At 45.0% G+C, this 14,016-nt stretch overlaps 1 protein-coding gene across 1 annotated transcript; it reads left to right on the forward strand.

The window, feature by feature from the left end:
• The first annotated feature begins 4,246 nt into the window (after window positions 1–4,246).
• Window positions 4,247–11,462, forward strand: LOC109903020 (uncharacterized). Its single transcript, XM_020499689.2, has 5 exons — window positions 4,247–5,931; window positions 7,345–7,538; window positions 7,742–7,886; window positions 8,062–8,367; window positions 10,450–11,462. Exons 1-5 carry the CDS (start codon window positions 4,351–4,353, stop codon window positions 10,609–10,611), a joined length of 2,388 nt encoding a protein of 795 aa, XP_020355278.1. The 5' UTR covers window positions 4,247–4,350; the 3' UTR covers window positions 10,612–11,462.
• The last annotated feature ends 2,554 nt before the right edge of the window (window positions 11,463–14,016 follow it).

Raw genomic sequence — 14,016 nt, forward strand, 5'->3', positions numbered from 1 at the left:
ACGAACAGATATCTTTTCAACAGATGAGATCTAAACCAGGCAAGAACTTGTCTGCGTAGACCTATTAGCACAGAATTGTCTAGAATGCCATTGTATACTGTAGCGTTAAGACTTCCCTTCACTGGAAATAAGAGGCCTAGTCCAAACCAAGAAAAACAGCCCCAGACCATTATTCCTCCTCCACCAAACTTTACAGTTGGCGCTATGCATTGGGGCAGGTAGCGTTCGCCTGGCATCCGCAAAACCCAGATTCGTCCATCGGACTGCCACATGGTGATGCATGATTCATCATTCCAGAGAATGCATTTCCACTTCTCCAGTGTCCAATGGTGGCAAGCTTTACACCACTCCAGCAGACGCTTGGCATTGCTCATGCAGATCTTAGGCATGTGTGCAGCTTCTCGGCCATGAAAACCCATTTCATGATACTCCCAACAAACAGTTATTGTGCTGACGTTGCTTCCAGAGGCAGTTTGGAACTCGGTAGTGAGTGCTGCAACAGAGGGCAGATGATTTTTACACACTACACGCTTCAGCGGGCCCGTTCTGTGAGCTTATGTGGCCTACCACTTTGCGGCTAAGCCGATGTTGGTCCTAGATGTTTTCACTTCACAATAACAGCACTTACAGTTGACCAGGGCAGCTCTAGCAGGGCAGAAATTTGACAAACTGACTAGTTGGAAAGGTGGCATTCTATGACAGTGCCACGTTGAAAGTCACTGAGCTCATAAGGCAGTAGAAGTAAGGCCCTTCTACTGCCAATGTTTGTCTATGGAGATTGCATGGCTATGCGCTCAATTGTATACACCTGTCAGCAACGGGTGTGGCTGAATTAGCCAAATTCACTCATTTGAAGGGGTGCCCACATACTTTTGTATATACAAAAAATGATTTAGTCAGCCACCAATTGTGCAAGTTCTCCCACTTAAAAAGATGAGAGGACCGTAATTTTCATCATAGGTACACATCAACTATGACAGACAAAATGAGAAAGAAAAAAAACAGAAAATCACATTGTAGGATTTTTTATGAATTTATTTGCAAATTATGGTGGAAAATAAGTATAGTTGAAGTGTACCTATGATGAAAATTACAGGCCTCTCATCTTTTTAAGTGGGAGAACTTGCACAATTGGTGGCTGACTACATACTTTTTTGCCCCAATGTATAGTGTAGCTCTTTCAGTAGTTTAGTTGGAATAGGGTCCAGTAGAAAAGTTTAGATGCCATAACTATTTTAGTGAATGTGTTGAGCGATACAAGTAAAATAAAAAACTTGAGTGTCTACATTGAGCCAAGGTCCTCGTAGTTCTGTGCAGAATCAGAACAACTGAGTTTTGGAGAAATATGCATATTCAAAGAGGTGTCCGTAATTTGTTTTCTAATGATCATGATCTTTTCATCAAAGAAGTTCATGAATTCACCACTGCTGAAGTGAAGACCATCTTTACTTGGGGAATACTGATTTTTAGTTAGCTTTGCTACAGGATCAAAACATTTATTTGTGATTGTTTTTATTATCCTCAAAAAGGTTGGAAAAGTATGCTGATATTTGGCACAATATAGAACCACTTGTTTTTAGTTTGTAGAGTCCTTAGAAGCTGTAATTGTAGAATAGTATGGAGGACATAATTAACCTAAGCTAAGGTGGCAGCATAACTATGAACCTACACAAGAGCAGCATAAGAAGTATATGAACCCTCACAAGGGAAACATAGCTAACCTAGGAGCCTTTATAAGAGCTCATACAGTCCCTATAAGCTGTAATGGGAGCAGTGCATCGTATGGAGGACACCCTGTAGCCTATCAGGTTGTATAAGGCTGCATCAAGGTCACGGATGCCCAGGGGAGGAGCAGAACTCTTAGCCTGGAGGTACAGCAGGGTGATGAGGTTCTATATTAAGAGGAATATAATATCATTGCTTTGTACTTCTGAGGCATTGGCATGTATGCTCAAATCAAATCTAACAACAGACTTCACACACAGTGGCTTGCGAAAGTATTCACCCCCCTTGGCATTTTTCCTATTTTGTTGCCTTACCACCTGGAATTAAATAACATTTTGGGGAGTTTGTATCATTTGATATACACAACAGGCCTACTATTTTGAAGATGCAAAATAGTTTTATTGCAAAACAAACAAGAAATAACACACACACACAAAAAAAACTTGAGCGTGCATAACTATTCACCCCCCACAAAGTCAATACTTTGTAGAGCCACCTTTTGCAGCAATTACAGCTGCAAGTCTCTTGGGGTATGTCTCTATAAGCTTGGCACATCTAGACACTGGGATTTTTGCCCATTCTTCAAGGAAAAACTGCTCCAGCTCCTTCAAGTTGGATGGGTTCTGCTGGTGTACAGCAATCTTTAAGTCATACCATTGATTCTCCATTGAATTGAGGTCTGTGCTTTGACTAGCCCATTCCAAGACATTTAAATGATTCCCTTAAACCACTCGAGTGTTGCTTTAGCAGACTGCTTAGGGTCATTGTCCTGCTGGAAGATGAACCTCTGTCCCAGTCTGAAATCTCTGGAAGACTGAAAACAGGTTTCCCTCAAGAATTTCCCTGTATTTGGCACCATCCACCATTCCTTCAAATCTGACCAGTTACCCAGTCCCTGCCAATGAAAACAATCCCCACAGCATGATGCTGCCACCACCATGCCTCACTGTGGGGATGATATTCTCGGGGTGATGAGAGCTGTTGGGTCTGTGACAGACATAGCGTTTTCCTTGATGGCCAAAAAGCTCAATTTTAGTCTCATCTGACCAGAGTACCTTCTTACATATGTTTGGGGAGTCTCCCACATGCCTTTTGGCAAACACCAAACATGTTTACTTATTTTTTTCTTTAAGCAATGGCTTTTTTTCTGGCCACTGTTCCGTAAAGCCCAGCTCTGTGGAATGTACGGCTTAAAGTGGTCCTATGGACAGATACTCCAATCTCTGCTGTGGAGCTTTGCAGCTCTTTCAGGGTTATCTTTGGTGTCTTTGTTGCCTCTCCGATTATTGTCCTCCTTGCCTGGTCCGTGAGTTTTGGTGAGCGGCCCTCTCTTGGCAGATTTGTGGTGCCATATTCTTTCCATTTTTTATAATGGATTTAAATGGTGCTCAGTGGGATGTTCAAAGTTTCAGATATTTTTTTAGAACCCACCCCTGGGATCTGTACTTCTCCACAACTTTGTCCGTGACCTGTTTGGAGAGATCCTTGGCCTTCATGGTGCCACTTGCTTGGTGGTGCCACTTGCTTAGTGGTGTTGCAGACTCTGGGGCCTTTCGGAACAGGTGTATATGTACTGAGATTGTGTGACACTTAAACTCCACCTGTGTGCAATCTAACTAATTACGTGACTTCTGAAGGTAATTGGTTGCACCAGATCTTATTTAGGGGCTCTTCATAGCAAAGGGGTGAACACATATACACACACCACTTTTCCTTTTGAAAAATTATGGAATTTTTTAAAACAAGTTGTTTTTTCATTTCAATTCAACAATTTAGATTATTTTGTGTATGTCCATCACATGAAATCCAAATAAAAATCTAATTACAAGTTGTAATGCAATAAAATAGGAAAAATGCCAAGGGGGATGAATAGTTTTGCAAGGCACTGTAGCGCTCAGATAGAGTACAGTGTATGATAACCAGGAAAGTACTGAATGTTCACTAAAGAGTTTATATTAGGACTGTCAAACAATGAAAAAATGTCAGAGTAAATCGCCTTATTTGCTCAAATTGAGCTGTAATTTAAGATTTTTTTTATTCAAAAAGCATGACAAGAATATTGATTTTGTCCAACGGTAAGCAAAATCTGGTACATTTCTAAAGCACACTCTCTTTAACATCAATAACTTGTTTTTTTTACGTTGTATTGTAGTAAAGCTGTATAAAATGTGTATTTTGAACACTTCCAGATAATGGGATTAATTGTGATTAAAAAAAATTAAAAAATTGACTGATTCATTCTGACAGCCCTAGTTTCTCATTTTTCCCTAGAAACCTCGCTGACCCTGGCCTGTGTCATGTGCAGGGAAAGGTTTTTGTGTGTGTGTGTGTGTGTGTGTGTGTGTGTGTGTGTGTGTCAGGTATTGCCTTATCAAATGCAGCAGTTACTTCAATTAAAGAGAGACATGAAACCGTTACATATTCGTGCTGCATGTGAGTGGTCCAATATGCAGTCCAATACTGCAGCCTTTTTTGTGAGCGCGCTCCATTTACCCACTCGCTCCCTGCACCTTTAAGAGCGCGTGCCTAGCTGAAGGTCACTAAACAGTAACACAAAGCTCTCTTAGCTCTGCGGTCCAATATAGCGCATGCGCTCTGCCTGAGGACTGCTACACAGACTGCAATATGGCGAGAATGCCTGGCAGCGCAGACTGCTCTAGCGACACGGCGGGGACAGAGCGGGAGGAGCACATGAGCTGCCCAGAGACTGAGAGGAGCGGAGACGAGGCGGAAGAGGATGAGATCCAGGAGGTGCAGATCACCGGCGAGGAGGAGGGGGAGTACGGGGAGGATGTCGAGCTGGAGTGGGAGGCAGAATGTGTGGACCCCGGCAGCTGCTCGGTTATGGAGACAGAAGCGGTCCGTATGGGCAGTACGGACCAGTGCAGCGGGATGGGACCGGGAGCAGGGGCGGACCCCAGACTTTTCCACATCCCCGGACTGGACTCTGATCCGGAGGGAGACCTGCAGCGGTCTGACCGCTCCAGACTGAGCGAGAACACTCGCTTGGCTACTAGGTACGCAGTCAGGATCTTCCGGGAGTACCTGAGTGAGAAAGCCCAAAGTCCTGACTTTGAAACTCTGGACAAGGAAGCGCTGTGCGCGGTCCTGCGCTCCTTCTACGCGGAGGCGCGATCGAAGAGCGGTCAGCTCTACAGCAAGTCCTCTCTCATCAGCATCCGGAGTTCTCTGAACCGCTACCTGAATGAGCCGCCTTACTGTCGCACCCTGGACCTCACCAAGGACCCAGAACTGCGCAGCGCCAACCTGACCCTGGCCGCAGTCATCAGAAAGCTGGAGGAGCAAGGTGCCGGTCCCGTTGTGCAAAAACAGGCTATTACGCGGGCGGATCTGAGAAAACTCTACACCTCTAGTGTGTTTAACACCGATACGCCGTTCGGGCTTCTCAACAAAGTGTGGTTCGAGACATGTATGTATTTCTGCACGAGAGGGAGAGAGAATCAGCGCGAGCTGGAGGAGGATTCATTCGGGCTAGCCATAGACGAGGATGGGAGAAAGTTTATCTATTTCAAAGCGCTGGGGCCGTATCACAAGTCTCGCTCCGCGTCCTGGACTAAAAAAAGACCAGACACGGATGATGATACTCTGCCGCGCATGTATGAGACGGCCACGGAGTTTTGTCCGTATGCCAGCTTTGTGAAGTATGTCTCGAAACGGAACCCGCTGTGCAAAGCGTTCTTCCAGCGCCCGCGAGACCACTGCTGCTTAAGCGACATGACATGGTACGAGAACAAAGCAATCGGTAAAAACCTGCTGGGCACGAGGATGCAGATGCTGTCGCGTGCTGCCAAGCTTTCAAAGACCTACACCAACCACTGCATCGGCGCAGTCTCCATAGCAACGCTCAACAGCATCGCTGGTATCGGGTCAAAGTCAGCATCGCTTCACGTTGCCTCGGAAACGGTCAATGGTGGCGCACAGTCTTATCTCCAGCTCGTGATCCCATATAGCCGACAGGTCACGGACGCAGTGGAACTGAAGCCGCAGAGAACAAGGAAATCTCGTTCTCACTGCCCCGGCGACGTCTCTGGACCTCCATCACCTAAGAAGCTCTGTGTGCGTTCCAAGGAACGCGGAGAGTCCCCGGTGGTCATAGTGAACGGTACCGAGCCCGTGGACACCCGATCCCCGGAGCCCCACCGTCAGCCGCCCGCTCCTTTACCAGCTGGCGTGGTAGCAGCGCAGGTAACACGGTTTCACACTCTGCACCAACACAGGTTTTTAATTGATCAGCAGTCTTCTAAATTTAATGTAGAATAACTTTACTAGTCTCCAAAGCATCCACAGATGATGCATAAATGTAATGATTTATATAATTTTCCATTTACTGTGGAAGTATTGACCAGTAAGATGTGTGTGTTTGTACTGTTTAGGAGTGAGTTCTGTCATTGGGTGTTCTAGGTTCTTTAGTAAAGAGGTCATGAACATTGTGTTAGAGTCCCAAATGGCACCTTATTCCCTTATATAGTGCACAATTTGTTTACCAGAGCCCTATGGACACTGGTCAAAAGCAGTTTATTGTATGTATAGAGGTTAGGGTACCATTTGGGACAAGCCTGTGAGTGCAGAGTAGAGGACACAAGAGTGAGTTCTCTCTGGGACTTTGTTTGTTGCTATGGGTGATGGCGCCCCAGGCCCACAATTACCCACCATGCACCACAGTGGAGCCCGCAGGGGGAGTGCCAGAGCGTGCAAGCTCTTACTCACTCACACACTTATTTTATACCAATTTGCCTAAAGCTCACATTTTCCTGAGACACAGGCACTATAATGAACAATAGTACGACAGGCTGTCTCAAGCCTCTTTCCCCTAATGAAAAAAAAAAGGTGTTTGTGTGGGTGAGTGTGTGTGAATGTGTGTGTGTGTGTGTGTGTGAATGTGTGTGAGTGTGTGTGAATGTGTGTGTCTGTGTGTGTATATCCAGTATCATAATGAGTTTAATGTTTTTGCGTCGTTCCTCTCAGAAGAGCCTGCCTGTCGTGACCCTAGAGACATGCACATGTCTGCTGCAGCACTAACAGCTCTGCTCATCTGTTTTCTGCTTCATCAGCTATACATCCATCTATCTCACTATTTACCGTTTTCTCAGCTTTAAGAGGCAGACTGCCTTCGGCCATGGCTGTCTTTCTCCCTCACTGCACTTACCACAGTGAATGCTGACCAGTAGACTTTATAGCTTGTCAGTTTTTCAGCAGTGAAAACTTACTTGAAGCATTTCTAACGTGTTTAAAACCTTCCTCTACAGGAATGTCCTCACCTGTCTCACCTGGAACCTGTATAGCAGAGGAGGAGACAGACTCATATCTGTCTCTGAGTTTCTTTAACAACACTCAGCCCACTTCACTGTCCTTAGTTAGCCCTGACAGACAGACACTGAAAAGGGCAAAAACCACTCTGCTTCATATAGTTCAGTGCATCATGAGTTAATTGTACTAAAAACATTGACGGAGTATGAATGAAGTCCCAGTCTACAACTCTTTACTAGTGTCCTGTCTCTACTTAGTCACTCAGGGAATGACTGTGTGCTATGTTCACACACAATACCTGTGACAAATTTCAGTTGGACATTTGTGTATCTTCTTCTTCTTCTCTCCCAGGATAGCCGTAATTGCAGCATGGCCAGCCGGCCACTGGTCTCCCAGTCCCCTGCCTCTCCGCTGGGCTCAGGGGGTATAGGGGGCATCCCCACCCCCGCCCAGCTCACCAAAACCAACGCCCCTGTACACATAGACGTAGGAGGTCACATGTACACCAGCAGCCTGGCGACACTGACCAAGTACCCAGAGTCACGGTAAAACTCGCACACACATAGGGTGTTTAAGATTGACTACATTGAAGTGGAATGCAATCACTGATCTACAAATGACCTTGCATCCCAAATACATACTCATTATGTGATCAAGATTAGCAATTCTACACTTGGCCTTGCTCAAACTGATCCCCTCAAACATGTACACTCTGATGATGATCTCAATGATATCCCCTTCCCCCCAGGATTGGTCGTCTGTTCAACGGGACAGAGCCCATAGTGTTGGACAGTCTGAAGCAGCACTACTTCATAGACCGAGACGGTCACATGTTCCGCTACATCCTCAACTTCCTGCGGACGGCAAAACTGCTCGTCCCTGACGACTTCAAAGTGAGTTTATCTGACCCTGCACTCAGGCCTGGAAAACCTTGTCTGTAATTGCACACTTATAACATATAGTGTGAAGCTTTGTGGGATACATTTTCTTTTTAAGAATCTGATGATCATTGTGTTTGTGTGTGCATGTCTGTGTACATTTGTGTGTGTGTGTGTGTGTGTGTTACAGGAGTACTCTCTACTCTATGAGGAGGCCAGGTTCTTCCAGCTATCTCCACTACAAGCAGAATTAGAACGCTGGAGGAGTGAGCGCGAGGCCAGGAAGGTGTGGCGTGTGTGTGAGTGTGTGGTGGTGCGTGTAGCTCCAGAGCTGGGGGAGAGGATCACTCTAAGTGGGGACAGGGCTCTGATCGAGGAGGTGTTTCCAGAGGTCGGGGATGTCATGTGTAACTCCCTGAACGCTGGCTGGAATCATGACTCTACTCACGTCATACGCTTCCCACTCAACGGATACTGTCACCTCAACTCTGTACAGGTAACATGACAGACACTACCCTTACACTGCATAGAATAACCATAACAATACCCTACAACAACCCAAAATACTAAGTTAACAGATAAGGTCACCTCAACTCATAACATCACATTAACCCACCTCAACTCTGTATAGGTAACATCCCACTAACTAGTACCCATGGCACAAGCATAGTATAACCTCAGAGGGCCAGACCAGCCAGAGAAAGAGAGACTAATCCTGGTTAGATATGAAACATGGCCATCGGCTACTGCGTCTGCTGGTTGCAACACTCCAAACTGCCTCTGGAAGGAACGTCAGCACAAGAACTGTTCATCGGGATCTTCATGAAATGGGTTTCCATGGCCGAGCAGCCGCACGCACACAAGCCTAAGATCACCATGTGCAATGCCAAGCGTCGGCTGTAGTGGTGTAAATCTCGCAGCCATTGGACTCTGGAGCAGTGGAAACATTCTCTGGAGTGATAATCACGTTTCACCATTTGGCAGTCCGAAAGATGAATCTGGGTTTGGTGGATGCCAGGAGAACGCTACCTGCCCAAATGCATAGTGCCAACTGTAAAGTTTGATGGAGGAGGAATAATGGTTTGGGGCTGTTTTTCATAGTTCGGGCTAGGCCCCTTAGTTCCAGTGAAGGGAAACCATAACACTACAGCATACAATTACATTATAAATGATTCTGTGCTTCCAACTTGTGGCAACAGTTTGGGGAAGGCTCTTTCCTGTTTCAGCATGACAATGCACCTGTGCACAAAGCAAGGTCCATACAGAAATGGTTTGTCAAGATCGGTGTGGAAGAACTTGATTGGCCTGCACAAAGCCCTGACCCCAACCCCATCGAACACCTTTGGGATGAATTGGAACACCGACTGCGAGCCAGGCCTAATCACCCAGCATCAGTGCCTAACCCCACTAATGCTCGTGGCTAAATGGAAACAAGTCCCCACAGAAATATTCCAACATCTAGTAGAAAGCATTCCCAGAAGAGTGGAGGCTGTTAAAGCAGCAAATGTGGGACCAACTCCATATTAATGGCCATGATTTTGGAATGAGATGATTAACAAGCAGGTGTCCTCATACCTTTCGTCATGTAGAGTAGCTCCTTATAGCACTGCACTGACATGATTGGTTGATGGTAGGTGGGGGCGGGAGGTCCTGTATAATCACAAACTCACTTCCTTGACAACTTTCTTTAAAACAGCTCTGGCCTGCTCTGTGAAGCACAAGAAGTATGAATGCTCTGATCTCTGCGGAGGCGTCATCACATTAAATGCTGTACGGCCACTGCAGATGTCGGTTTGACCATGCAGAGCCTTCAAGGCAGAGAGAGAGGGATGGAGGCAGACAGAGGTTTCTAATTTAGCCTACTGCCTGCGACAAACAAAGAGAGGAGAGGGCGACAGAGCAGGATAGAGGTACAGATGCTCCTTCAGTGTATACTAATGGAATGCCATCTTGCAGCTAGAGAGAATGTCTGCATACAAAATGTCACCGTATTCACAATTTAGTGCACTACTTTTAACTAGGGCCCATAGTGCACTATATGGTGCCATTTGGGATGCACATAATATTGCATTAGAAAAAGGGTTTGCGTCTGTGTTTGTATGTGTGAGTTGTGATAGAGAGGATCTGCCTGTCTGTCACTTGGTTTTTAGGTCAGGGAAGGACAGGGTGAGATGGCTGGCTCTTCTTTAGTCAGACTGAGTCTTGCTAAAGAGAGAGATGAGTGAACTTGGGCCCTATGGGCACTGTCTGTGCTATTGTTAGTAGCACATTTGCACATATTCACACATTGGTTCTCTTCCACAAACTGGAGTCCTGTATGACTGTGGTATGACTCGACCCTGAATCAGCCCCTCTCTGAAATCACTTCTCTGCCCCACGGTCAACTGACCTTCCATACATACTGTATCAGACCACCAATTACCTGATTCATCGTCTATTCTCTTTTTGTCAAACCCCAAATAATTGTTGTGAATGTGATTAAAACTTGAGATCTGAGTCTGTGTCTACCCGAGTGGTTATTCTGACCACAAGTGTGTGTGTACGGTGTCTGTAATGTATGTGTGTGTTTGATTGACAGGTGTTGGAGAGGTTGCAACAGAGAGGATTCGAGATAGCAGGGGCGTGTGGCGGGGGAGTAGACTCCTCCCAGTTCAGCGAGTACGTCCTACGCAGGGAGGGAAGTAGCAACGGACAGCGTGGCCACACCCTCATCCGCATCAAACAGGAAGCACTGGACTAAGCCCGACCCAGGTCAGAAGTCAAGGTTCAGTGGATAATTGGTCAGGAGAAACCAGAAAGCCACGCCTCCATCTCCAAGGGAACGCCAATAGTTGTTTTAGAGTTTTGGGGACATAGGTATTGCCATTATGAAATGGTGATTGTACCTACACCAAAGGAGAGCAATAGAACTATGACCTCACCGCAATGAACTATGGAAGTCACTAACCAGGCGGTACGCAGATAGTGACGGACCCCTCTCCCCATAAGCAGGGACCTATAGCATAGAGAGAAGCAACATTAGCACTATCATCATACTACTCATGTTACTGTGTAGGATTATTCTGTTTTATAGTGTCATAAGAATAGTATGTGGATTCATTAAGATTCTTACAATAATGTAAATAATCATAGAATGGGATGAGGTCATGACTGAAACTCTGAAATGGAGAGACGACACTAATGAACATGGAATATATGCAGCTGAATGTTAAAAAGCACAAGTGTCTGGGAAATCTAACCCAGCCTAAACTAAATAGATAAAATATGGTTCTGTGAAGCTAAAGTTATTACGAGGAACTCATGGATGTTTTTTTTTAAGGACATTTTTATAAACCAAAAATATGGTTTTCACATGTTAAGTCTTAATCTTATGACAATGGAATTCTGAAGAGGTTCTTCTACACTTTATATTCATCACATTGATAAGAGAGATTTGTCTTGTCAGAGATTGAATTGTTGCATGTTTTATGCTGAGCATTTGAGCAGCAGAGGACTTGAGATCTGTATCAAAACTCTGTCACACTAAAGGAAATTTGATTTCATAAACGAATGTACCAAAAGGATGTAAAAACGTGTTTCATACAAACAAAAGTCTGCATGTGTGTGTCTATTAGTTATTCAGGAAACTGTAAATGATGAGAATATTCACTAAATGTTCATTTTAGTTAGGCTAGCAATCACAGATCAGATGACAAACCTACCATCACCGTATAATTGAAACAGGAAAGTTAAGGGAGATGTTTGCATTCATTTTAGGTGGCATGGTAAATATTCCACCTGCTTCAGAGTTTAGCAGAAAGTAGTTAATGAATATGTCTAAGCAATGCATGAATATTAAGTACACTAAAGTGCCTTTGTCTTCCTGGATTTGACAAGCTGTCAGAGGGAGGGGCTTGTCTTTGATCTGAGACAGGAACAGGAAGCAGTGGGACATATGATGAGCTTGTTAACGTTGCCGACGATGATCAATAATTCAGCACCTAATCAATCAGTAATCACATGAATTAAAATACTCCCTAACCATTTGCTATAACTGGAACAGTTATATGAAACAGTCTACGTAGCTAACCTCCACATTAAGGGTCAGCATTCAGTTCCACTATCAGATCCTTCTTTAATTGGCACACGGTCAGTTTGCCTAGCTTAGTGTTAAGTTATTGGTCAGCAGCCTTTTCAGCTGAAAGAATTCTGATCCACTTCATTCTTTCCACCCTCTGTATTTCATTGCCAAAAGTTAGTTCTGTGCCTTAAAGCTCCTCTCTTCTGTATTCAGAGATAGCGGAATAATGAATCTCAAACACATCCACAACTCTGACACACATTTCCAAACACGCCGTGAAGGATCACTATTTTTCCCTCCAAGTGACAACCTAAAAAAGGTATCAATTATGAAGCATAACATTTTCATGAAAATGTGTGAGTAATGTGGAAATAAACAAAGAATCCCTGATAGAATGTAAAAGTACACCGTACGACACTCAACTAGGGTTTGCTATTAACTTATTTTAAATTGTCACAGGTTTACAATCATCAGGTCAACCATGTAAACATCAAAGTAAAGAATGATATTATTAGCATGAAACTGAAAAACAAGGAAGAGTCAATGACCTCACCACAGAACACTCTGAATCACACTAAGCGCAGAGGGTCACTGCTTTAGGCTGTAACACAGAGCTGACTTCTACTGTTATGACCTCTTCTCTCACAGAGTTGCCCTTCTCAAAAAGTGTAATATACAAATGTTTGGTCCTGCCAACCTGACTACAATCTTTTCTCTCTCAGCATGAATCAGCAGAATTCAGTTACATTGCTGACTGTGCTACAAATGGTTAGAAAATAAAATACATAACAAAAACATGAACAAAATAAAAATATCAAAATAAATATAATATACATCTGAAAGAGTGGTAAGGCACACAGAATCTGGCACACATGGTGGGGGAGAGACTGATCATTTGTGTGTGAGAGATACTATCTGAACAGGCCCTTGTAGAGAGTGAGAGAGTGTCGTAGAGGAGGGTCCTGTTCCAGACAGAAGAGTAGGTCCCTCAGAGAGACCCCAGTCACTCTCTGAACCCCAACCCTCTGTACTACTGACATAATGCCACCTGGCCCCACCTGAGAGAAAGGGGGGGGGGGGGGGGGGGGGGGTGAACACCAACAAAGAGAGAGAGAAAAAGAAAGATGAACGGCCCAACAGATAAAGCTTTCATCCTAAACTTTTCAACATGACCATTATGCCAAACAGCTTCCCTTCTCCCCCCGCCATTTCTCCTTCAAATTCTGGCACACAGAGGTGATGCCTTAGAGAGCAGAAAGGAAGGCCCTGTAGCGCTACAAAGGAAAGGGGGAGGAGGCAGGAGAGGAAAGCTCCTCAGGCTGCAGGGTCCTCTGGGTAATGCAGTTCAAAGGCAGTGGTTAATGTGTTCAGTTTACAGAGCTTCATCTCTAAACCCATCGCCTGCAGGGCCAGGGAATTAAATCAACTCCGTTCAATTAGACACTTTAACCTAAACTAACAGTCCTGCGCATGTCTGCTCCTTCGCGTCACAGGTCTAGTCTCCCCTGAATGTTGTTTCTTATCAGTGACACTAACACAGGTGTTCCTCATATACGCACCCCCTGCCCACCTGGTACACCCCCTGCCCACCTGGTACACCCCCTGCCCACCTGGTACACCCCCTGCCCACCTGATTTCAAAGATTGAAAATCTGCCACAGATACCATAAAAACACTGCTAACCAAGAACCCCCATCCACTCTCTTCAGTATAATAACGCACACGCATACTGTACATACCTGGTTTCCATTGGAGTCCAGTGGTCTCTTCCTGCGAGGTCCGATGGCAGCCAGGGCAGTGAGGTTGGCTTCTCTGTGCTGCAGCTGAGCCTGCTCCAACTGCTGGAGCTACAGAGGGAGGGAGGGGGGGTGTTATAAAGCAGGGTTTCCCAAACTCCCCCCCCCAACTCATTATCCATCTTTGTATATTTGAGTTGGCTATGTAGTGCTAATCTAAAAAATGTGCACCCCTTGGGGTCCCAAGACAGAGTTAAAGAAACGCTGCTCTATAGGATGGGAAGTTGAATGCCCATAAAGTAATAACTGAAACACTGAAGCTAGGGTAATTTCCATAAAACGATATACAG

The sequence above is a fragment of the Oncorhynchus kisutch genome, linkage group LG13 (assembly GCF_002021735.2).
Source record: "Oncorhynchus kisutch isolate 150728-3 linkage group LG13, Okis_V2, whole genome shotgun sequence".
Classification (NCBI taxonomy): Eukaryota; Metazoa; Chordata; class Actinopteri; order Salmoniformes; family Salmonidae; genus Oncorhynchus; species Oncorhynchus kisutch.